The sequence below is a fragment of the Crotalus tigris genome, unplaced genomic scaffold (genome assembly GCF_016545835.1).
Source record: "Crotalus tigris isolate CLP2741 ecotype Arizona unplaced genomic scaffold, ASM1654583v1 scf7180000024384.25900115:4084858, whole genome shotgun sequence".
In the NCBI taxonomy this organism is placed as follows: domain Eukaryota; kingdom Metazoa; phylum Chordata; class Lepidosauria; order Squamata; family Viperidae; genus Crotalus; species Crotalus tigris.
The window spans coordinates 760,069-783,647 of record NW_024100554.1 but is presented as its reverse complement, the minus strand read 5'-3'; the positions used below and the strand labels follow the sequence as shown (position 1 = coordinate 783,647).

At 36.7% G+C, this 23,579-nt stretch overlaps 2 protein-coding genes across 5 annotated transcripts in view; both read right to left on the bottom strand.

Moving 5' to 3' along the window:
* The window catches only part of MATN2 (matrilin 2), a 37,281-nt gene extending 25,941 nt beyond the window's left edge, over positions 1-11,340 (bottom strand). For 2 of the 4 annotated variants that reach the window (XM_039328788.1, XM_039328792.1), the window contains exons 1-5: positions 9,947-11,340; positions 6,730-9,364; positions 5,374-5,537; positions 1,615-2,184; positions 726-848 (exon numbers count right to left, since the gene is read on the bottom strand). In XM_039328788.1, the coding sequence (XP_039184722.1) occupies positions 726-848; positions 1,615-2,184; positions 5,374-5,488 (808 nt within the window). In that variant the 5' untranslated portion in view covers positions 5,489-5,537; positions 6,730-9,364; positions 9,947-11,340. The remainder of the gene's footprint in view (positions 1-725; positions 849-1,614; positions 2,185-5,373; positions 5,538-6,729; positions 9,365-9,946) is intronic. The other 2 variants (XM_039328789.1, XM_039328790.1) reach the window with 2 other exon arrangements.
* Positions 11,341-11,853: 513 nt separating this feature from the next.
* The window catches only part of LAPTM4B (lysosomal protein transmembrane 4 beta), a 40,583-nt gene continuing 28,857 nt past the window's right edge, over positions 11,854-23,579 (bottom strand). The window contains exons 6-7 of the mRNA XM_039328932.1: positions 20,091-20,186; positions 11,854-14,344 (exon numbers count right to left, since the gene is read on the bottom strand). Coding sequence (XP_039184866.1) covers positions 14,267-14,344; positions 20,091-20,186 — 174 coding nt within the window. The 3' untranslated portion in view covers positions 11,854-14,266. The remainder of the gene's footprint in view (positions 14,345-20,090; positions 20,187-23,579) is intronic.

The window sequence follows — 23,579 nt, the reverse complement described above, 5'->3', positions numbered from 1 at the left end:
GAAAAAATAGTGTTTTATACACGGAAAAATAGGATAAGATATGTTTTATTAGACATTACTGAAGGACAACATTGATGGTTATATCGACTGTATGCCTATGTTTCTGCAATGTGTAATTCTGTCCTGTGAAATTTTGTCAATACTTTGAAATATATAAATTTATTGTAATTTCTAAGAGAAGTAGTGAGAGGGACTTTCTACTCATAAAAAATATCTGTAAAAAAATCTGTGTATAAGTAGGGAAATCTCTGACTCTTCCATTGTTGCTGGATGTCATCTCCCATTAGCCCCAATCCATAGTAATAATAAATTATCTAGTTGTTCAGCATTATTTCAAGAGCCACAGAATGCCCAATCTTCCATGTTCATTTGTGTTAAATACTTTGTCAAAGTAGACATCATATTTTTGATAGTGATAAATATAGTACTACTCCATCAAAAATTATAAAACTGATTAGGAGACAAGATAGAATACTTTCTATTTTCACCCATTAATGTTGCTCAAAATCACAGATTGGAAGCATACTTGTTGGAAAGAGGGAAAATGTGTGTGAATATTGTGTTTATGAACTCTTTTATAGTGTGTGTATTATATATGACTAGATATATTTGCATACCTCTAATCTGCAAGTGATGCAGTCCTTGGGCCAAAATGTTGCACCTCCCTACCGTATAGTCTATTTATAAGATAGTGAGCTATAAAAGAAGTAATACATGAAACTCACTGCTACATCGTCTCTGGTTTGAGTCCAAAATATATCCATGCTTGCATTTACATACATAAGAGCCAGGAATGTTGATGCAGAAATGGTCACAACCATGATGAGTTATACTACACATATGCTGGACTGGGGAAAAAAAGCAATACATAAGTTAACACAAAAAGTGACTAAAAATCCAATTTATGAACACATAAGAGTGTCTCCCCAAAATATCAACAGAACAGAAAATATGCATGTTAAAGTGATAAAACATGCATCAAAACTGATTTTACACTTTGTTAATGTATCTTGTAAGATTCATAAATCTGTACATTTTAGGCATAAATATCAATCAACAACTAAGCACTACACTTTCTTAGTGTAAGGGAACTAAGAACTGGGCTACACTTTCAGGAACACAGCAGGATTTACTTAATTTATTATAAATATGTTTCCCAATTCCACGGACTAAATATGTTTTTTAATTAAGCACCCATTTATGGTTTTCCTTCTATTCATGCTGACTTTTCTTCCTTCCCATCACTATTTTCTTTATAATCCTTTTTCTATAGGTAGTTCTCAACTTATGATCATAATTGAGACCAGAATTTTTGTCATTAAGTGATACAGTTGTAAAGTGGGACATCATATGACCGCATCTTTTAGCAACTGCAATCCTTGCAATCCCCATTGCCATTGTTAACCGAGGATCCATCACAATTCAAGCCATTCCAGGCTTGGTCCCTCCCAGTCCCAAGCCTCAATAAAGTAAGGGACTGCTTCCAACTCTCCTTACCTTCTCCTATCTCCTCCCTGCCTCTTTGTCCGCCTGCACCCTGCCTGGTAGGACAGCAAGCAGCCCTCAAATCAATATTTCTAACACAGTCTTTAAAATATATATTTAATACCTTACCACAAATTTTAGTTTGGAACACAGAAGTCAGTGATTCAATTTGGCTGAAGTTTGCAACCAGAAAAACATGGTCTTCATAAGGTTCACTCCCAATTGACTTTAGTGTGTTCATATCAACTCTTCCCACTCCAATAGCAAATATCAGAATTCCAGAATTTCGGGTTTTTGCTGCAATTTCTGCAACTGGATCCTGTGGTCTCCCATCTGTCACTATCATGATAACTCTAGGTACATTCTCCCTGAGTGGCCGAGCCCCTTCAGATTCTGAAAATGCAATGTTCATTGCATACTGAATAGCTAATCCTGTCATGGTTCCAGTGGCAAGATACATCATCCTTTTCACTGCTCTCTCTATATCCTGTTTCTTCTTAAAAGTCTTCAGTGAAAATTCATTTTTGACTGTGCTGGCATATTGGATTAATCCCACTCTAGTTTTATCAAGACTAATGTCCAAAAATTGCAAGATGGTTAAGATAAATTCTTTCACTTTTTCAAAGTCATAAGGGCGAACGCTACGAGAGCTATCAATGATGAACACAAGGTCAAGACGTTTATTACTGCAAGCATTTTCTGGAATGAGAATTAAACAAGATAAAATTTATATAATCAGCTTTTTCTTCAAAAAAGAAGTGTCTAAAATTGTAAGAAGTTTTATTTACAGGTAGAAAATATTAAAATATAAATATTAGTTCCACACAGGGTTTTTTCCACAAAAGTTTTAACTGGAGTTGAACATTGGAAGCTAGTTTTATTTTAAAAAATAGATCTAACCAGTAGTATCTAAAGTTATAGCCAGTGATACATTGGGGTTTGTTCTTAAAAGCAACATTGCACCATCATTTATGTATTTTATGTATGTGTTGTATTTTTAAGAAATATTAGCTACATATTTCACCAATTTACTGAAAAAAGCCTATAAAAAATTTTCCTAGCCACATCACTAAGAAGCCAGTTATCTTCTATTTCTTATATAGTCTTCATGGCCTATGATATTGACATAATTTTAATTGTTTTTAAATATGATGTAGAAAATCAGTTTCATTCTTATTTCAATTTCAACAATAGATCCATTAAAACTTAACTTGCTTTCAATTACAAAAGCATCATCAGCGTGCCAAAGGTTGTATTTTCCTATCAAGTTTAATTAAAATTTATATTTTCCCTAGATTAGTATTTCTCATAATATATTCTGCATGTAAACTAACAAATGAAGATATAATCTTGATGTCTATAGAAATTCTTAATCATCCAGGTCAGATACAGTCTTCATACACTCTTTTCTTAATTCTGCACCATTTAATTGTTCTGCTCTAACTGTTGCTTCTTGATTGTCATATAACCAAGTGACCCAGTATATTAAGGACCATCATCAATCTGTAGAATTCTGCATTGACAAAAGTAGTACAGGTGGTCCTTAATTTATTACTGTTCCCTTAGCAAAGGTTCAAATTAACAACGATGTTGAAAAGACTGTTTTGCCGCACTTCTGACCATCACAAAGCATCATTCACTGGCTCCCCTGGTGGTCGTGTAATTGTGATCTGGCTGCCTGGCAACTTGCTTGCACTTACAATTGATGGCCAAGCACCTGCAATCATGTGATCACCATTTGCAATCTTCTCTGCTAGCTTCCCAAGGAAGTCCATGGGGATGCCAGCAAGGAAAATGAAAACTGCCACCACCTGCCAGTTCCCTCTCGTCTCTGGGGTTGGCTGAAAGAGCTCCCTACTAAATGACTTCAGCTCTGAAGCAGGCATGGCGCTGAAATCCTTTGGCAGGGAGCTCTTTCAGTCAGTCCCCAGAGATGAGAGGGAGCTGAAATCCAAACAAGATTTTCAGTCCCTCAGTAAAGAGGTAGCATGGTAAGGTAAAGAGCATGGAGTACCTTAAAGAGGTTGGGGAGGTTCTCAGAGGCCTAGCACAAACTGCACACATCTTCTCACCTAGGGGCTGAAAATCCTTTTTAGATTTTGGCAGGAAGGATTTTCATCTCCTGAATGGAGAGGCAGGTAAAGAGCACAAAGTGCCTCAGGGGAGTAGGAGAGCCTTCAGGAGCCCTGGCATAGGCCATGCACCAATGTCTCTCTGTTCAGAGACTGAACATTCTGCTTGAATTTCAGCAGGATTTTCAGCTCCTAAGCAAAGAGATACTCCTGCGTGACCTGTGGCAGATCTCCTCCATCCCCTTGCTTCTTCTTGCATTCTGTACCTGTTACATTCTGCTTTTTTTCATCTATTTTCAATTTTTCATTAAAGCACAATTTCATTTTCTTTTGCTTTTTGTGTGTTTGGATATTTTTGTTCACTCATCTTCTCATGAATTTCAGTTCTCCAGGAATTCATTTCAATTCAGTTTTCCAGTTTTCTATATTTATCAAATCTAATCAATTAAATCTATTATTTACTTTCTATAATCATATGAACCATATTGTTAGTTGTGATGATTTTGCTTTTATTAGTTTTAATTGTAATTCTACAAGAACGAATTGCAACCAACTTATTATTTGCTGGGTGAATATAGTTTCTCCAGCTTTGTTTAGTCATTCTTGGATTGGTTTACTGTTACCCATCTGATGATGTCCATGTCTAGTTACTCTTTAAATAGCTGAAGAAAATATTGACTATAAACACTGCATTTTCTTGGCAGAACTGTTTTAATTTGCTGTCTCTTAATTTCATATATAAGGCCAACATTTCCAACTGTTCATTTTAATACACAAAATGTCTGTATATTTTCTTGATATTTCTGCTCTGACAGCATTAAATTTGCTGTCACATATAAATGATGTGAATTATCACAAATGACATAGTAATGTAAAATTAATAATATCTGCTTCATCCAGATTATTTTAGATACAACATATCTATTAGAGGGACATCTGATAGAATTTTGATCCACTTCATTTGAGATTCACTAAATGGGTTGTATTAAATCTAGATTTCAAAAAGAAAAATTGGGTGAAGCAGGAAAAAATAGCTTTTATTTTGTAATTTGGAGACTAAACCTCTCCTGGGAATGAAGCATTTATTATACATAAGCAATGGAAAGAGAAATTATGCATTATGTCATATAGTTAAGCTTCCAACAGAGATTTGTTATCCTAATTTACTCCAAGATACTATTACATATTTCAAAAATAATACAAATAGATAATTAATCTTACTGAGAATAGTATTTTTCAATATGCATACTTCACTAGAAGCCCAAAAGTATAACTTATATACAGATAAACAAAACATTATCCTAGTATGACTTTTTAAATTATAAAATCTACTTCCGGAAAGAAATTTTGGTTGAAAAGGCAGTGGAAGGAATGGAGGAAATTAAGTATTTTTCTGCCTATACTCCTGCTCTAAATTTTATTGTAAAACTAAGAGGAGAAAAGCTGTTTTGAGATATGGAAAAGAAAAACAGTAAAGAAAATGGTCAAGCACACTTTTTATAAACTCAATGTTTTCTTCAGAAGTAGCTTTTATTTTAGATAAATATTATAGGAATGTATATGCAATATATAGTTTTGCCTTAATTTGATTAATTTAAATCCTAACTCTAATTTTATTATTTGCTATATCTTACTGATTTATTTCAAAACAAGTCACCAGTCCAATAAAATATCTAACTTCCTTTTCATTTGTATTCCTTCTTCCACTGAAATAAGTTATTCCATATATACCCCAAGTTCCTATGCCTCTCATCTGCAACATTTGGAAGATTAAATTATAAACATTTATTTGCTTTACAAACTCATGGCAACTTACCAAGAAAAGTAGCATCATTTCTTTGACTTAAAGGTGTTCTTGGAAGGTGTCGCTCCCTGGCTGAAACAGGAAAAAGTCCAGCCAGCAAAAGGAAATATAAAACCATTCTTTTCATTTTCAAGAATAGGAAAGAATGGAGCAATAGGGATAATCAGGGCAGAAATCTGTAACAAGATAAAGAAATTATGAATTTTCACCAAACCACTGATGCTAAAAGAACAAAATAACCCTTGTTTCTCATTGTCTTTTTAACATATATTCCAACTAATAACGTTAGCAGAAACTTTAGAATGAATTAGAAAAATACTTTTCACAGATATTTGGGTACTCTGATCCTTTCATATCCCATTCATGGATGGGCCCATTTGGATCTCATTAGGGAGATCCAGTCTTGAGCACTAAGTATATTCTGGAGACAATACCTAATATATTTCCAGAAAATATACTAGAAACCACTTTTAGGGACTCTTCACATGTTGGGAGGCTGATTGGTAGCACTGAAAAAAAAGCACTCAGTATCAGGCATTAATTAATTGGGTTTCAATATTAGATAAAGCAGCAACAAATGCCACTGTTTCCATATGAGAGGCAAAAACTTTGTTGGAGAATCATGTCCTTAGGCCTACTATGAAGATTTTTAAGTGAAATAAACCATTCTTCTAAAATGAGATAAGCGATACAAGGCTGTGGGAATGAGTGCTGTAAGTGGAAATATTTGAACGGTGCCGAGATCCCTTGAGGACAGTCTGGCAAGACTATCTGCTGGAGGCTGAGGGAAGACAATTCAAGGCTATAGCTTTAAAGGACATGGCAGCAAAGGAAGAGTTTGAGTTCTTTCCCCAAAATACCACCCACTCTCATTTGTCCCCTCTCCACTTTAAATCTCCTATATTAAGGTTTCATTCAACCAGTTCTACTCTGCTCTGCTTCAGTCATAATATTCCCTGCCACTGCTTTCCTCTTGAACTTTTTCTTCTTCTTGGCATTTCCCCCCTTTCTCCCTTCTCCAAGCAGGTTTGATTTAAGGTATTGCGGGGGGGGGGGAACGGGACTGATCAGCGAGTCCATAAAACCTTTTCCCCTTCAGTGTAGGATTCATTTCGGGGTCTGATTTGCGCCTCCCCTATGCCGGGGTAACTAGCCGGATTTCTTTCTGTCGCAGGCAGCAGACCCCCCCCCCGCTTCAACTTCCAGAAGTTGCCCCTTCAAGCCAGAGGGAATCACATTTGCGGGAAAGCCAAGTCCCAGCCCCAAGCAACGCGCTTAATTCCTTCAGACCGAGAAGGCGCCCGGGTCGAATAGGGCGCGAGTTGGCGCCAAAACGTCTTTTCCGCACCCTTCGCGCGCCTCTCTTACCTGCCGCGCAGGTGGGTCCGGCTCCCGAGGTGAGGCGACGGCGAAACGAAACGCGGCCCGGTTCACTGCGCCCGCAGAGCCGGCGGCGCAATTCCTCCCCCGTCCCATCCGAAGAGAGGCGCTCAGCCCTTGTCTCTTTGCGCGAAGGGGAGGAGAGACGGCCGGAGGTCAAGCCCCGCCGCGCCGGGAGGCTCTGCGGAAGGGTAGCGCAGCTACCTCAGGGAGCTGAAAAACGGGAGGAGAAGCAATTCCAGAATTGCGGCCTGGTATCCCTGCCTCTCTTTTATCTCCCGGCGGAGCAACTAAGCCCTGCTTTTTATTGAGGTTTCTGGATTTCTGCTGAGCCTGTCGGTTGTCGTCGAAAGGACTTTTTCTCCCCTGCTCTTAGGCTGTGATCCCGCGATGCTAAGCCTTCTTTTATTTATTTACTTCGTCTTCTTCAGAAAAATAATATCCAGACTTTTCTTCAAAAGGAAGCCAAGATTACTGGCAACCATGAAATACCAAGTGATATGAGATATAGGATTCTTTTGGGGGGGGGGAGAGGGGGAGGCAAAACTAAATCAGAAATTAAAAGGGGACCTCAGCTGCTCTGGGGATATACCTCAGAGGAAAAAACAGTTTCTCAACTCAAGGCAAAGGCAGTGGAGGGATCCCCTGGACCTTGCATGGAAAAGGGAGGCTGCCACTATAAATATCTTGCTTCTTGATCCTCCTGATATCTGAGGGATCTGGAAGAGGCTTCCAGTTTGGACAGAGAATCTAGGAAGAGCATACTGAAAAGTGATCCTTGAGATGTCAACCTCCCAAGCCTATTATGTTTATTGTAGTTGCCTGTGTTCTATTGTTAGCAAATACTTTGGCTATCTCAAATGAAATACCATGTATTTATTTTAAATGATCTACCATTTTTTTAAAAAAACAAAGCCGATTCTTCATTTTCTACTTTATTTATTCAGGTGCTCATATGATGTGACAGTTCAGTCTCAACGGTGTTTTATAGCAGCAATTTCCCTTTGGGAAATATGTATAAGCACCATAGCTTTCTTTCAACATAATAGTTATAGTCTGAAATATTTCTAGTTTATTTTACGATTAACATTAGGCTTAAATCCATGCAGGATTCTCCTGTTTCTTTACTTTTTTCTTCCCTGCTTCCCAATCTGTTGTCTAGCAAAACAAATGCCTCAATCTTTCTGTCCTCATAACTGCAGGAGGTAAGAAAGATGTCACCATCTATTCCCCTTGATCTCTGTGGTCAATAGCAGTGTAACATATCTCTCATATCTCCACTTCCATTAGGAAAATACTTTATTTAGACACTCCTAGAAGAAAATACTACAAGAGGCACAACTGGCCTAATGGAGCCTCTCAGACTGGATAAGTGGTCACAATTTATTTTCTTGAAGGAGCATTTTCCAAGTGAGAACATGTTATAAGAGTGATGGAGATATCTACATATTTCCTCTTTTCTCCTTTACTTTGCTTCCTTTATCCCCAATAAAGGTTTAGTTCTCACATGCTAGTTCTAGAGTGAAGTTACAGTTTTTGCTAATATTTTTGCACCAAGAAGGATACTTTATCACTGAACTGGGCAGAAGACTCCTGCCTATAGAAACTAATTTTGAAGGTCATCTAGAACATAAGAAATATATTAACTGTATAGTTCCAAATATTTTTCTGGTCAATTATGAAACGTTTACAAGATTGCTAGTTGTCTCTCAAGAGACATTTAAGCATTTCCACAAATGAGGATTATATTGATTTTATTCTTTCTGCTCCAGCCATTCAGATGAAAAATAGTTTATTTTATTACATACATATACTTATTACATTGAAGACTTGTAATGCTTGAGTGTTTTAACAACTAAAATTTTATATATATTGTGTATATACACATACAGACACACAAACATATAATTTTAGTTATTAAAACTCTAAAGCATTACAAGTCTTCAATGATACTGGGTTAACAAAATAATCTTGTTTCGTGGATTTTAATACTACTGTGCATGATAGATTTAGTACCCGTATCTACATTTCTTATTTGTAACCTTGAATTACTAACACGTTAAATATTTTCCAATTTTGAAATGGGTTTGTGCTTTCACATGCATTCAGATATTAATTTTAAACTACAGATTACATATTTGCTCACAGATCCTTGTCAGAAATGTTATAGTTCTGAACTGGTAAAAATATTGTTTAGAAAATAACATAGTCATATATATATATATTAGTTTATTAACTATTTATAACCTATTGTTTGATAAGTTGGATAGCATTGGGGTTACTTTCTACAAATAGCACTTTTGTTTTCAGTAGCATCTTCAAAATACTACCTTGTCCTAAAAAGACAAGTGATTTCACTTTGGTGCACTTGTTTTAATAAATTTAAAATTTGAAAATGGTGATTCATAAATAAAATTGCCTACTTGTGATCCTGAAAAGGAGTTCTGCTAAAGTCTTAACATTTTCCGATGAATAAATGTTGATAATATAAATGATAATGTCTTTCCTGTCTTTTCTTATATTGTATGTAGGTAGAGCTGTGGCTGGAAAAAGCAGGCTGTTTGTATTGAAGCCAAGTAATTCATAATTACTATATCCTACAATAATTATTAGTAGAATTTATCTGTAAGAAAGAAGAAAATAGTAGCAAGTGCATTCATTAAATAAAAGAGAAATGGAATTTATAATATTTATGAAAATACAAATATAAATAAAATTTTGAGACTAAGGAAACATTAAAATAGCTTAATCACAGGTAGCATTTTGTGTAAACTCATGAACTTACTAACCCAGTCAGTATTGGGGCAAGTGAGGATAATTTTGAACCAGAAGTATTGTTCAGTTACTTCCATTTCATGACTTGATGAACATTTTTTTCTCTAGGATTGTTTCTTAGTAACTGCATCTTTGAGTTCAAAGCTTAGTTCATATCATCAGTCACAGTATTAAGTTCACCATATCTTTTGTTAGCCTCTTTTTTTTTAAAAAACATCAGGGTCTCTTCCATTTTAATTATTTTATCTGTACCTTCATTTTCAAGCATGTACAGTAGTCACCTTCACAAGATTTGGACCACTTTTATTCATATTTATTATAAACAATCTCTATTTTTCTTACTTTTCCTTCATTTAATATTCTATCATTTATCCTCCTTTAAATTCCAAGTTACATATGCCATGGCTGTCATCACATGATAGATACTGACCTTCACTTGTATGTATTTAATAAACAAAATCCTTTTTAAGAAGTCGGTGCAAGTCTTTGCTGCATCAATCAGGGTTATATCCCATGTTCCATAACCGGCAAAATGTTGATTTTTGTTTTAGGAAAGTTGAGGTAGAAGTATATTAATCAGCTAGGAAATAATGTTTTCTTTGCTTAATATATTAAACACGTATAGGAAATAAATGGAATTAGTCCATACATACAACCCACAGCTATTTAAAGGAAGGATAGAATTATACAATGAAGTAATTCAGAATAAAACTTCCCAACTTTTAATAGTCTGTGCCAAATATATATATATACATCCAAGGAAAACAATTGTTTAAATGAGAAGGTTGGGTTAGAAATAACAATGCCAAGAATAATCCACAGTAAGGGAAATATGAACTTGTTTACTACAAGGGATAAAAATTAAAGGTGTTAACATTTGTTACAATACTAGATTATAGAACATTAAAAGAATAGTATAAGAGAGCTGGGTAATATGTTGCCTCAGGTTGAACTGGATTATCAAATTCTAATATGTGGCAACAGCGATAGGTTTTACACTGTTCCCTTACATCTGTGAAGGCCAAGTTAGATAATTTACTTTTAAAAAGGGGATTTATCATACATTGCTCTGTGGGTAATAAGCTAAACATCTGAATTGATAATATCTTTACAGTACTAGGTCCACATTAATGACTGTGCTGCAAACTATGCAAGATAATTACAAACTAGCGGTAGTAGCTTTCAAAAAATGCAATGCATCATTGTGTTTAAAACATGATCATGTAGCATATTTTCCTACATAGCATTATTAAATACAGGACAGAGTTTAGAAAGGTTTTTCTTTACCCCAATCTATTGCACTATAATTGCAGGTTTCAATTACTGCCATGTTTTTTAAAATTCTTAACTGTCTGTGAATGTACCATATGTGACCATTGGCTATAACTAATGCTCTGCCTGCAAATTCTTTCCTCTCTCTAGAAGAAAAAAAAAACAATTCATTTGTTCCCTAACTTTGCTTTCAGGAGCAACCTAAGTTGTGAATAGATTGGGAGGGCAGATAACCCCCCCTCAAGGTTATATACAATAGAGGCTGCCATCTTGACTTTTTTTACTTCTCCCTCCTGTGAAGAACATGACTGTCATTCTTGAAACCAATAATGACTGCAATGGAAAAGGGAGAGAAATAATGAAAGAAATAAAAGTATGGTGAAGGGGCATAAATCTACATAAACATAAGAGTTGATTTTACATACACTGGAAGCTAAAACATATAAGGAATGGTTGCTGGAATTGGGTATGTCTAGTTTAATGAAGAGAAGGGCGAGGGGGGACATGATAGCAGTATTCTAATATCTCAGGGGCTGCCCCAAAAAAGAGTGAGTCAAGCTATTCTCCAAAGCGCCTGAAGGCAGGACAAGAAGCAATGGATGGAAACTAATCAAGGAGAGAAGCAATCTAGAACTAAGGAGAAACTTCCTGACAGTTAGAACAATTAACCAGTGGAACAACCTGCCTCCAGAAGCGGTGAATGCTCTAACACTGGTAGTTTTTAAGAAGAGACTAGACAGCCATTTGTCCGAAATGGTATAGGGTTTCCTGCCTGAGCAGGGAGTTGGACTTGATGACCTTCAAGGTCCTTTCCAACTTTATTATTGTTGTTGTTGTTGTTGTTGTTATTTGTATACCATCTTCCCTCTAGGAACCAACTTAATGTAAAGGAGGATTTTACCTCATTTATATTAACCCAACTTTGAGATTGGCCCCAAATCACCATCTCTCAGATCACTCACTCATTGGCTGAGAGTTGAGTAGATGCTAAACTCAAATATTTCTGATCTGATACTTGAACCAATAATGGCATTTATTGAAAAAATGTCGTAGGTCATACGAAGATATGAGCAAATAATCCTTTTATTAGATTTAATTTTACCACAAGTTTTGAATGAAAAGTGTGTATAGCTCATTTCATACAGATAATTAAAAATTTCACAAATTAAAAATAGTAAACCAAACTGAACACTTAGATAATTATCCAGATCAGGTAAACCAAAACTAAAGAAAATATGAATTTAAATTGATTGTAAGGCCTAATCCAGTGCAATAGTGACTAGCATAACAAAAGAAAAACTTCTTATGTGGAAAATTCGTTGTCACTTCATAGCCTGATCAGCAAATTAGTACATAGTAAGAAATAGCCTGTACTGGAAGTAGGGGTGTCTATTAGTTCTTCCTTTTACATCATCCCAGAAGGAGAAATTTGCTTTGTTTTCAGTTCCAATTCCACTTCACTACTTTCATTACCCTCAATCCTGTTTTTCAGTTTTATAAACATTTCAAAAACGTTTGGGGAAAATGGATGTTTATGTGAATATAACCAGGGCTGAACCCTTGAATTACTGCACTTAAGGCATGTGTTGTACCAATAGTAGGCTAATAATCTTCAACAGCTGCACTGAGACTAATATGTAATCTACTTTAAACATTGGCCAAATAGAGAAGTATGGAACAATTGTCCCTAGTTTCTTCATAATCTTTTTTTATTATTATTTTATGCATTGCGGTAACCCACATATAACTTTCTTAATGTTGTCATCTGTACAAACCCAGCCAGCTGTGGTTCATTTAAGCAAACTATGGCTTCATGTAATGCATGACTCATTCAAAAAGTGAGAGAGATTCCATTTTTAAATGAGTGAAGAAGAAACAATAATTTTATTGATTTATAGCTTTGTGATTATATACCAGCTTCTCAAGTAAACCTATACTAAACCTTTAAGAAACATAGGCTTAAAATCAATGGGATTGAAGACAGTCATCCTTATGTTTAACTGATTTAATGGGTCCCAGATAAGAACAGCAAATGTTACTTACTCATTCTTTCAGCCAATTTGTATGCTGTGTCAGTCATGAAGGCAATTGTAGCCAGCTTATTTATAAGAATTAAACTAGACATGGAAATAATGGCCTATCCTCTAGGGTTGTTGTAAGGTTATATGATAATGATTGTAATACATATTGAAAACATTATTATTATTATTTGCCATAGTCCAGACATCATAGACACTGGAGTTATCCAAATGGAACAAATAGGAGTATTAAATTCTTATATTAAAGCAGACAACAGAACACACTCCACTGCAGCGGAGCCTTTTGCCATCATTCCCCCCTGGCTCCGAAATGGCAGAAGGGAACCAGGTCTACCCCACCCATCCTCCATACAGTAGCATGGCAGTCCGGCTCGGGAGGGGAATGAAAGGGAGCAAGGAATGGTCTGCTGGGGGGGCCCTGAAGGAAGCGGGTGCAGGGCACATGGGGCAGCTCCACCCCCTTCCCCACCTGCCTCGCCTCATTGTGGCGGCAGCAGTGTGATGTGCCTCGTGGCCTTCTGCCGCGAGCAGCCGCAGCAGAAGTGGGCCAGCAGCCCTGCAGCTCCTGCTGGATAGGGCTATTAGTGCTGCCACCGTGAGGCGAGGCAGGTGCCACGAAAAATATAAGACACCTCCCAAAAGTAAGACTTAATGCCTCTTTTGGAGGCAAAAATAATATAAGACTGGGTCTTACTTTTGGGGAAATATGGTAAAAATCTTAATCTGTAGTCCCCTGCCTGATACCCTCCCACTGTTTAAACTGCACTATTTTCATATCCTTCAGCCAGTACAGTGGTTGGCTATTCCAGTTAGGGATAATGGGAACTGTGATTACATTTTATGGAAACATCTGGCTGATGAAACATATTATTTCTGGACTAGGAGGATTATAATGTTTTGGGGTTTTTTTATGTTTGGGGATGGGATAGTTAGAGTAAGAAAAGAAACATAAATCCCTATTTGTGGGAGAGGCAGATAGATAACTTTTTTCCTATCCTTTTCTACCCTACAGTCTGAAATTCCTCTGAAATTTGGCTATTTTGCCACCCAGTAGCAACATTGTGATGTAAGATGCTATATTTGACCTATAGTTTGCCTGCATCTGGATTAAAGGAAAGGTAAATCTAAATCCAGTTGAAAGTTGTAAATTAAGACTTCTTAAAATTGATTTGGAAGTTCTGCAAAACTTCCACGTATAGGTATGGTGGAAATAAAAATACATATTACATGAAGAAAAAAACCTACAATGCAATAGTATACTTTGTTAAACTGAGCCAGTTCAGTGATGTTTTAGGCAAAACAAGAAAACACAAACACATTTTGAAAATAATCTATAAATAAATCTAGGTTCTTGCATGTCCATCTTGAAAGAGGAAGGATATATTGCTTGGATGATCTGAAAAATAATATAGTTGTTTTTTTTTAGGTACATATCACACTTATGCAGCTACGTAAGGAGGAGGAGGGGCATCTTTCTCTGGGCTATTTGCAGAGTCATCATATGATGGCAACAGCACCTGAGGAAAATAAAGAAAGATGGTTTGGAAAAATGTAGGATTAAAACAGGTATGTCCAACCTTGCAGCTTTAAGATTTGTGAACTTCAACTCCCAGAATTCCCCAGCCAGCTATAGTCCTTGTCTTCCAACCATTCATTTAGTGACCATTCAAAGTTACAATGGCACTTATAACCAGTCCTCATACTTACGACCACTGCAGCATCCCTATAGTCATTTGCTCAAAATTCGGGTGCTTGGCAACTGGCATGTATTTATGATGGTTGCAGCATCTAGGATCATGGGATCACCATTTGCAGCCTTCCCAAATGGCTTCTAACAAGCAAAATCAGTGAAGATAGCTGGTTTTGTTTAACAACTGCAGTGATTAATTTAACAACTGTGTCAAAAACAATTGCAATATGAAGCATGATTCACTTAATAACTGTCTTGCTTAGCAATAGAAATTCTGGTTCAGTTGTGGTTGTAAGTTAAGGATTGCACATGCTGGGTTAAAAAAATCAGCTTTTACAGAGAGATTTCTTTTAACAGGAAAAATAATAGATATGTTTTTTTAAAAAATCAAAACATTTTAGTCAGTATACCCACAAACCATTTTCCTACAACTCTCTCCTCTTCAGAGTATTTTCCACTATTGTTTACAAACTATTACTTTTTAAAACTCCTTCTAAAACAGAGCTCTTTCAGAAATTTGGAAAGAAATGGAGGAAAAGAAGAGGTATTTTCTACATTGTCAGTGGCAGTTGTGGTTTTAGTTGATACATGTATAACTTTGGAGCCTTGGAACTGAAAACTGATTTGCAGCATCATTCATTAATAAAATAGAACTCAATGGCTCAATTTCAAAATGGAAATAGATCAAGAACAAGCCATTTCAAAATTGGATTACAGCAAACAGCAGTCCCTACAGGCAGTGTCCATATGTTTTAACCAATGAATTTGGCTCAAATAAACCTCTACACATAGGCTGTGGATTTTTTTTTCTTTTGTTAAATCACTGTTGTGTTACAGAAAACATTCTTTTTACACCAGCACATCTGTAACAAGCACTTAGGAGCGGCAGGAAGCAGAATTATTTTTCAGTTAAACATTGTCACAATGCAAACATGGAAAGACAAATCATTGATCTGACTGCCAAGTTAACTTCAGCCTTTCCAGTGCCAATGATTATACTATCTGAGACAGCACACATGCAAGTTAAAGATACCATGACATGTCATCCATATGCTGTTGATATTCAATTATATATCTCCACCCTCAATGAATTAAATAATGCTGTTGACTTCCTGTCTCAGACACATTTGTGTCTGGAGGCTGTTTGGGTCTGGATGAGGGACAGCAGGCTTTGTCTTTGGGTTTTAGGACCTTCTGGAACTGGAACTTTACCATCTTTGATGCTGGGTAGAATTGCACTGCCCCAAACAGACCTGGTATACAATCTTGTGGTCCTTCTGTACTCATGACACCTGTTCAAGAAGCACATGACAGTCATGGATAGAGGGGCCTTTGCACACCTTTGTGTTGAGTGCCAGTTGCACCCTTTCCTGGATCATGAGGCTCTACTCAGTTACTCATGCCCTGGTTACCTCTAGAATGGACTATTGTAATGCATTCTACATGGGGCTACCCTTGAAGAGAATTTGGAAGCTTCAGCTGGTGCAAAATGTGATGGCGAGGGCAGTTGTATATGGCCCTAGAACAGTACATGTTACACCTCTGTCCTGTGAGCTGTATTTGCTTCCAGGTTCAATCCAAGGTATTAGTTTTGATTCTTAAAATCCTATATGGCATGAGACTAGATTATTTGAGGGACCACCTCTCCTGGTTACATCTAGCCATCCCATTAGGTCCAGCAGGAGAAATATGTTATAGGTCCCATCTGCTACACTGTTCCCTTTGATGGAACCCAGGAGATAAGTCTTTTCTGCTGTGACTCCTGTCCTCTGGAACACCATTCTCCCTGAGGTGACATTAGTTCCAATTCTATTAGCCTTCCAAAAATCCATTAAATCAAGGTTTTCCAGCAGCCTTGGGGATGCTATGGAAACAGAGATGGTTATATTGAGTTTAGGATATTGGTCCATTCTTCCATGGACTTAATTATAACTATGTTTAATTTTTAATGGCTTATTCTTATTTTTAATTGTTTGTTGTACGCTGCCAGGAGTCACATTTGTAAGTGACTATATAAATTTGCTAAAGAAATAAATGATTAAGAAACTAAGGCAGAAAAAAAATATGAAAGAGAAGTATTGTTTCTCTGCACTCTGCCATGTATTCAACTATGTCTTTGCTACCCAATAATCATTTGTGTAGTAAAGTCAGATTTGGCTATTCCAATGATATCTGATAGCAAAATATCCCTTCCCACATCTGCCCACTATTGGATTTACGAATAACCAGTTTCTCCATACCTTGCATTTTGCATGATATCAATGTGTGGTGGAAACTTTTCCTTTATTATTATTATTATTATTATTATTATTATTATTATTATTATTATTATTATTATTATTATTATTATTTTTTTAACGTGAACATGTTAGGAAGCAGTAAAATGAGTTTGATGATACAGTGCATGGATGGACGCTTGGCTTAAAATGTTAACCAAGGCAGTTGTGATTCAGAGTGCTGGTCCATTTCATGCTGAGAAATAGCAACATGCTAGAATGTGATTTGTAAAGTATTTGAAAAATATTGCAGACTTCCACCAGCCTGGTCAGTGGGCTACAGCCTGATGCATAGATTTTGAAGTAGAAACCTGAATTATTAACAAGAGGAGAGTCAGGCCTGGACTTCACATCTCCCAGTTTTGTAAGGCCAATTCTAGTGAAAGCAGGGTGGAGGTGATGTCACGCCAGGGATTAGTGTGAGGAGTTAGGTGTCTGAGGGCTTGATTTAATCCTGAAGTTAGTTAACCTAGTTAAGAGCTCTTGTATTGGATAGCAGGACATTTTCTTGGATAGAGGTAGAAGGACCTGGCCAGGAGGAGTGGGTGTCATGTAGTTATAGGAACTGGAATGGGACTCTAGGGAAGTATGGCAGGAGACTGAATCTTTGATTAATCCTTCTTTCAATTTTTCTGCCCTCACATTGGAAGCCATGGTTCCAGATCCTTGGACCCCAGAAGCTCTGGATATGCTATTAAATACCAGGTCTAGCTGTAATGAGACTTTCATAATCTTTTATATTATCTACTCAACCTGATTATGAAATAATGGTGGATTAATATTTCAGATAGTAGTATTGGACATATCTTTTATTTTTTAAGATTAACAACGACCCATGATAATCATGAACCTGATCCTTTCTTTTCTAGGAAAGGTTGCGGAACAATTGATGGTCTTATAATTGCAAAGAACCCTAGAGCAATAGATTATTTGGACTTTTGGCAGTCAGAGTTAAGGTCAAGATACTGCCTTGGTCACATTTGTTAATGACTTTTGGGGAGACCAGGTTTGGAGGAATGCAACCCTTCTGTTCCTCCTTGATCTCTCAGCAGCTTTTAAAACCATCAACTGGGTTAGCCTCCTAGGCCATTTCTGAGCAATTGGAGAGATGGTCATTGGTCTGCAGTGGTTCTGGTCGTTCCTGAAGGGGCACTGACATTCAGGGTTGGTGGTGACAATAGATCTGCCCAGAGACCTCTACACTGTGGAATGCCTTAGAGCAGGGGTTCCCAACCAGGTGTGCGAAAACTTGGGTTTTCAAAATTACAGTCTATATGCATAATTCGTTGCCGTTATTTCGAACTTTTGTAAGGGCTGTGAGAATATATCAGAAGCATTCTAGGGGTGTGGGATATAGAAAAGGTTGGGAACCACTGCCTTAGATCTTTCCTCTCACCACTCCTTTTGAACAGCTATCTAAAATCACATTTTCATCAGCTGCATCCTATTGGCTGAGATTTGGTCAGTTTGTCTTGGGCTTCAGCAAAATTGTGAAGACCTATCCATTCTGTCCTATGCAACAGATTGGTGTGCTGTAATTGAATGTGGTTTTTATCTTTTGTTTTTCTCTTTTTATTTTTATATGTATTTGAGGATTTGGGATAATCATTTTATACATTGACACTGTGAGCCACCCCAGAATCTGGGAAGAGGCACCATACAAGTAAACAACCATCATTGTATATTTCATAGGACGTAGAACAGTTTCAAGAGTCTGCCTGAAACACATATACTAAGCAACAGCTAGAATTATTTCTTAATAAAATATCATCTGTTAAATAGTGGAGCTCAGTTTGTCTCTCTGCTTAACTGAGCAGGAAGCAACCTAAATGTTTGTCTATGAGCATTGCCATTAGAAACCACTCTGGAGCAATTACAAATGGAAATGAACTGCCCAGAGATAATTTATAGCTTTGAAATTCTTTGTGTTGCCAAAGCATTCCTCAGAAGACATTTATTGAGTGAGAGAATATACAGCTGCCCACATATTTGACAGTACTAACTTTTAGAAAATAAAAGAGCTCTCTCTAGACAAAGAACATTCACTTATCAGGGGAAGTGATTTAAAATGTACAGTCTCCTGTGGCAGGATCATCTGGGAGTCATTACAAGACACCTCCAAGAAATGGGCTTTCTGGGTCTAATTCAGAGCAAATATTAACAGAAAAAGTTTATGTTCCTGGACTGTCCAATATCAGGGTGTGGATAGTTATGGGAATTAAAGCAAAAGGATTTAATTGCATTATTGCACATTAATGATACTCTTTTTGTTTAAGATTTCCCAGGCTGAAGGACTGAATCTTTAGGGAGAAGGTGAGCATTACGTACAGAACTAGACCTACTGACAGAGGTCCCGTTCAGATCCATAAGCTAATATCCCCAAACTGGGGGCCAATGTTTCTAGAGAATGCAAGGTTCAGTCTGCCCACTATAAGATTTTAAAGACCTATTTACCATAATATCTATATTAACATCAAGGTTGGAACAAATTAAGATGTGAAATTTTAGTCTGATGTTTTCTTAAGTGTTGGCTTGTTCTTTGGTAATTCTAATTTTCAAAACTTCAGGTTTAGATAAAAGGCATGCAGCAGGTAATTATCTAGGAAATGCTAAATAAGCAGCACAAGGATGGTCAACATAGGGACAAGCCTGGGCACAGGTGAGAATATACATTTATCCCTGAACAATGGAGCTGTAAATATAAGACCACTGAAAGAACCCTGTTAGATCTGGATTTATACACCAATCTAAGCCATAGTATACATTTATTTTTTTTATTTACTGTACCATGAGCCACTGTAGTTTATAACCTAAGATTCATGGCTAAGTGGAGTATTGGAACCACACTAATTTGGGACTATTTACTAAACCATTGTTAAAATCAAACTTTACATACATGAACTTATTGAAAAGATATTTTAATCACTGTTTTGTTACTAGTAATGGCCAACCAGATATCTCTGGGAAGCTCAACAAGAAGACAAAAGCATTCCCTGCTAATGTCCCGAAACGCACATTATCCAAAACCACAAACAGTTTTTCCAGAAATGAATTTAGTTGATTTTTCCTCGGTGAAACCAGAGCATAGAGAAAGTGATATCTGACTTGGGCAACTTGTTGTCTCAGCATAATAGGACTCATCATTGCCTGATAAGTACATAGGAAAGCAACAGCCATGCTGATCAAAGTTGCATCATTGAAGATTCCCATCACTTTGGATTTTGTACCTTCCAAAACAGGTCTTCTCATCTAAACCCAGGAACCTCTCACAGCTCCAGTCAACCCCAATAAACTTACCGCTGTGTCATTAGTGGTAATGTAGATCAGGACATCAGAGTTGTTTCTGTTATTAATGTAACGGTAACAATTCCATACACAACTGATCAAGTAAGCCTAGAAGAAAAGAGGATGGAGAAAAGGGAGAAGACAAGATGTGTTGAATAGTGAACTGAATTGCTTCACCATTGTGCAGGTTTTCCAAACTTTGGTACCTTCAGTTTTTACTGTGCTAGCTGAGGATCTCAGGGAAAGTTCTCAAATTGGAGAAGTTGAATCATATGTTATATGCTTCTTAAGAGATTCCTGTTTTTCCTTTCTGTCTTGTTTCCAAAAGCCAACTCTGCAGAACATTGGTTAGTGTGGGTAACTCCCAAAGCTTCTCTCCTTTCACTGGAACAGTTTTGTACTCATTTAGAATAGTTAAATTTATGAAAAAAGATGTTTAAAATGACAAATTAAAAATAGGGATAGTCTAAGCCTCAAATTTTAGGAGATAAATGGCAAAACACTATTTAAATCATTGTAGACAAGAACCTTTGCTCACAGTAAAAGAAAACTATAGTAAGTTCTCTTTGAAAATTGATCTGGATATTATCCTGCATATTCTACATGCATATCAAGGCTTCAAATATTTCCCTGTCAGTATTAATCTCTTCATAAATTTGCTTGCAAGGTAGATTAATGAGATGCAGTGATATAAGCCAGAGCTAATGGATATACAGACACCTTAAAAAGTTATAAAAATGTGCATAGTCAAATCAGTCCAAATCCACATCTTTCATTCTTTTCTTTGGAAGCCAGGGTCACAAGTGTTTATTATTTTTTTAAAAAAAAACACCAGCAGTTTGCCCACAACTGACACCTGGTAGAGTCATCTGTTAGCACATGTATCTGAATATGATTAACTAAATTCAGCAAGCTGGCAAAAACAAGTGCCTTGGAGTTTTACACACAGAAGCACAATTTATATAAATACTGAAATGAAGATTCTTTTTGTCCACCTCTTTCCTGCAGATTTGTCCTTAAAAGACTTTCATTCTGCTGAAAGAACTTCATGTTGTCATGAACTGATTTTATAGTGCATATTTTTCCTATCCAGGAATAGAGAAGTGAGATGGTCAGGTAAATTTCTTGAGTTTCTACCTCTAAAGACAGCTGGTATAACATAATAACGGAATCCTATTATAGAATTATGAAATCCTTGATACAAATCTCACTTCTGCTATTTACTCATCCAATAGCTTAACGAGCTGTTCTCAATCAGCCAGTCTCCCAGAATGATTTACTTTGTAGTAGAGGAGCACAATTTGGATTTTAAATACATTCCAGGGACCCCATTCATCCCAAAACAGTGTATGAAACCAGGACAAGTGAATTTGATTTCATTTTTAAAATACTTAAAGTAAATCTAGTTACCATAATTATACATTCCAAGCATTTCCTCTTCTGACACTTTTAAAATAATTCAATAATAATTTTTGGAGATTTCATGGTGCTATAGTCAAAGTTTTGGGTTACTCTGTATGGTCTGGGCTCTCAAGATTATTGCAAGTAGGCCTTGCATGTGAAACATACAGAGTATCCCATAGAAAAAGTAGGAATGTCTGAAATATCCTATATTAAAAGGATATTTAGGAGGATTTTTTTGTTGTGTATCAGAGAACAGAAAGCATATGAATTTAGGAGTTGCTGCAGCTCATTGATTTTGGTGCACTTCAGCTACCAGTTTCAAAACATAAAAAATAAGATCTAAATGGCAGCAAAGACATGTAGAAGCTCTTTTAACTGTTTGCTGTCATCTAACAGTGGTCTTCTTCTTTTTTTAACAGCTGAGACCTCTTAGGATGCCTTTAAATCAATCTTGTTTCCTGACAATTGCTTGGACAAGTCCCCGCAATTTTCTTGGTAATATTTCAGAAGTGGTTTGCCATTGCTTCCTTCCTAGAGCTGAGAGAGGTGACTGGCACAAGGCCCCTCAACTGACTTCATGCCCAAGGCAGGATTACAATTCATAGTCTCTCAGTTTCTAGCCTAGTACTTTTAGCTAGTACACCTAACTGGCTCTCCAGTTGAAACCTGGCAGCCCTAATCTGAACAATCCCATTTAACAATATTATTTGAGTAAGAAATTAAGGCAATATCAAACCCTTAGAACTTTTAAAATTCAACTAAGTCTGCTTTCCTTGCTCTTACATTCCATTTGAAACAAATGAACATTCTATTAACACAGTCCAGGAGTCAATTTAAAATGTTAGAGGATTTATTTATAGCTTTTTCCCATTTCTATAACAGAAACTGTTTTCTATCTTGCTAACATTTTGCCTTTACAAATGTTATTATTATTATAGTAATCTCTTAAACATGATAAATATAATATTAATTAGCATATACTACTTCAGTGGAGTCATTTATTTTTGGTTTAAGCAAATGCAGTCTGGTGGATGTTTTAAAAAATGCTGCAAAAGAAGAGTAAGGATGGCCAAACATAAAAGAACTCCATGTACAGGAAACCACAAAACAGTGCTGTGCATTTTGCCAAAGATTAATAAGATCCAACAATTAGTTTTACAAAGCTTTAAAGGCCATTAACACAGCACAAGGCTTTAATAGATAGCTTAAACAATAACAAAATTTAAAAAATATCTTTAATATGAGAAAGTAAAGGAGATAATTTTTGTTGAGGCGGAAAGCAGACACGAGAAGCAGTTGAAGTTCTCAGTTTTCTTTATTCTGCGTTCAGCTTACAAGTAGATGGCTTCAGCAGCTCCCAAAACCTCCCAGCTTCTTATATAGACATTTCCTGGGTAAATGCGATACTTTTCCCGCGCCAGCACCCGCGCATGCGCACGGCGCTGGCGACAGCCTGTCTGGTCCCGGGCAGCTTTGCACCTGCCTGGGACTGCCTGCAAACGCCCGAGCCGTTTGCAAGGCTCGGGACATAACAATTTTCCTTATCTCCATGACTCCCACAATAAACAGGAATCCATTTCATTTTCATTGAAAAGAAAGTATCAATCAAAACTTTCCCTAATTCAAAACTACTTTTCAAGATACTGTACAGATCAAGGGTGTCAACTGCCAGCCTGTGGGCTGGAAGCATCATGGCGAAACCTCACCTACCCCATTGCCGGCAATGGAAAAAAAGTTGCGATATGTCGTGACATGTCATGTGACGTTGCGAGTTTGACAATAGATGGCCAAGAAATCAGCTGATGGCAGATAATTGAATGATACTGAAGCAAATGAAAATTGGAACAAACAACTAAAATAGGAAGTGACTTTAAGAGTGAGTCTGATGAGAACAAGAGTTGAGGTTTATAGAAATAGCAATAGCATTTTGACTTATATATTGCTCCATAGTACTTTATAGCATCCTCTGAGCAGTTTACAATGTCAGCATATTGCCCCGAACAATATGGGTCCTCATTTTACCAACCTCGGAAGGATGAAGAATGAATTAACCTTGTAGTCCCTAAATACCAAATGAGCCATCAACGTATTGCAAAG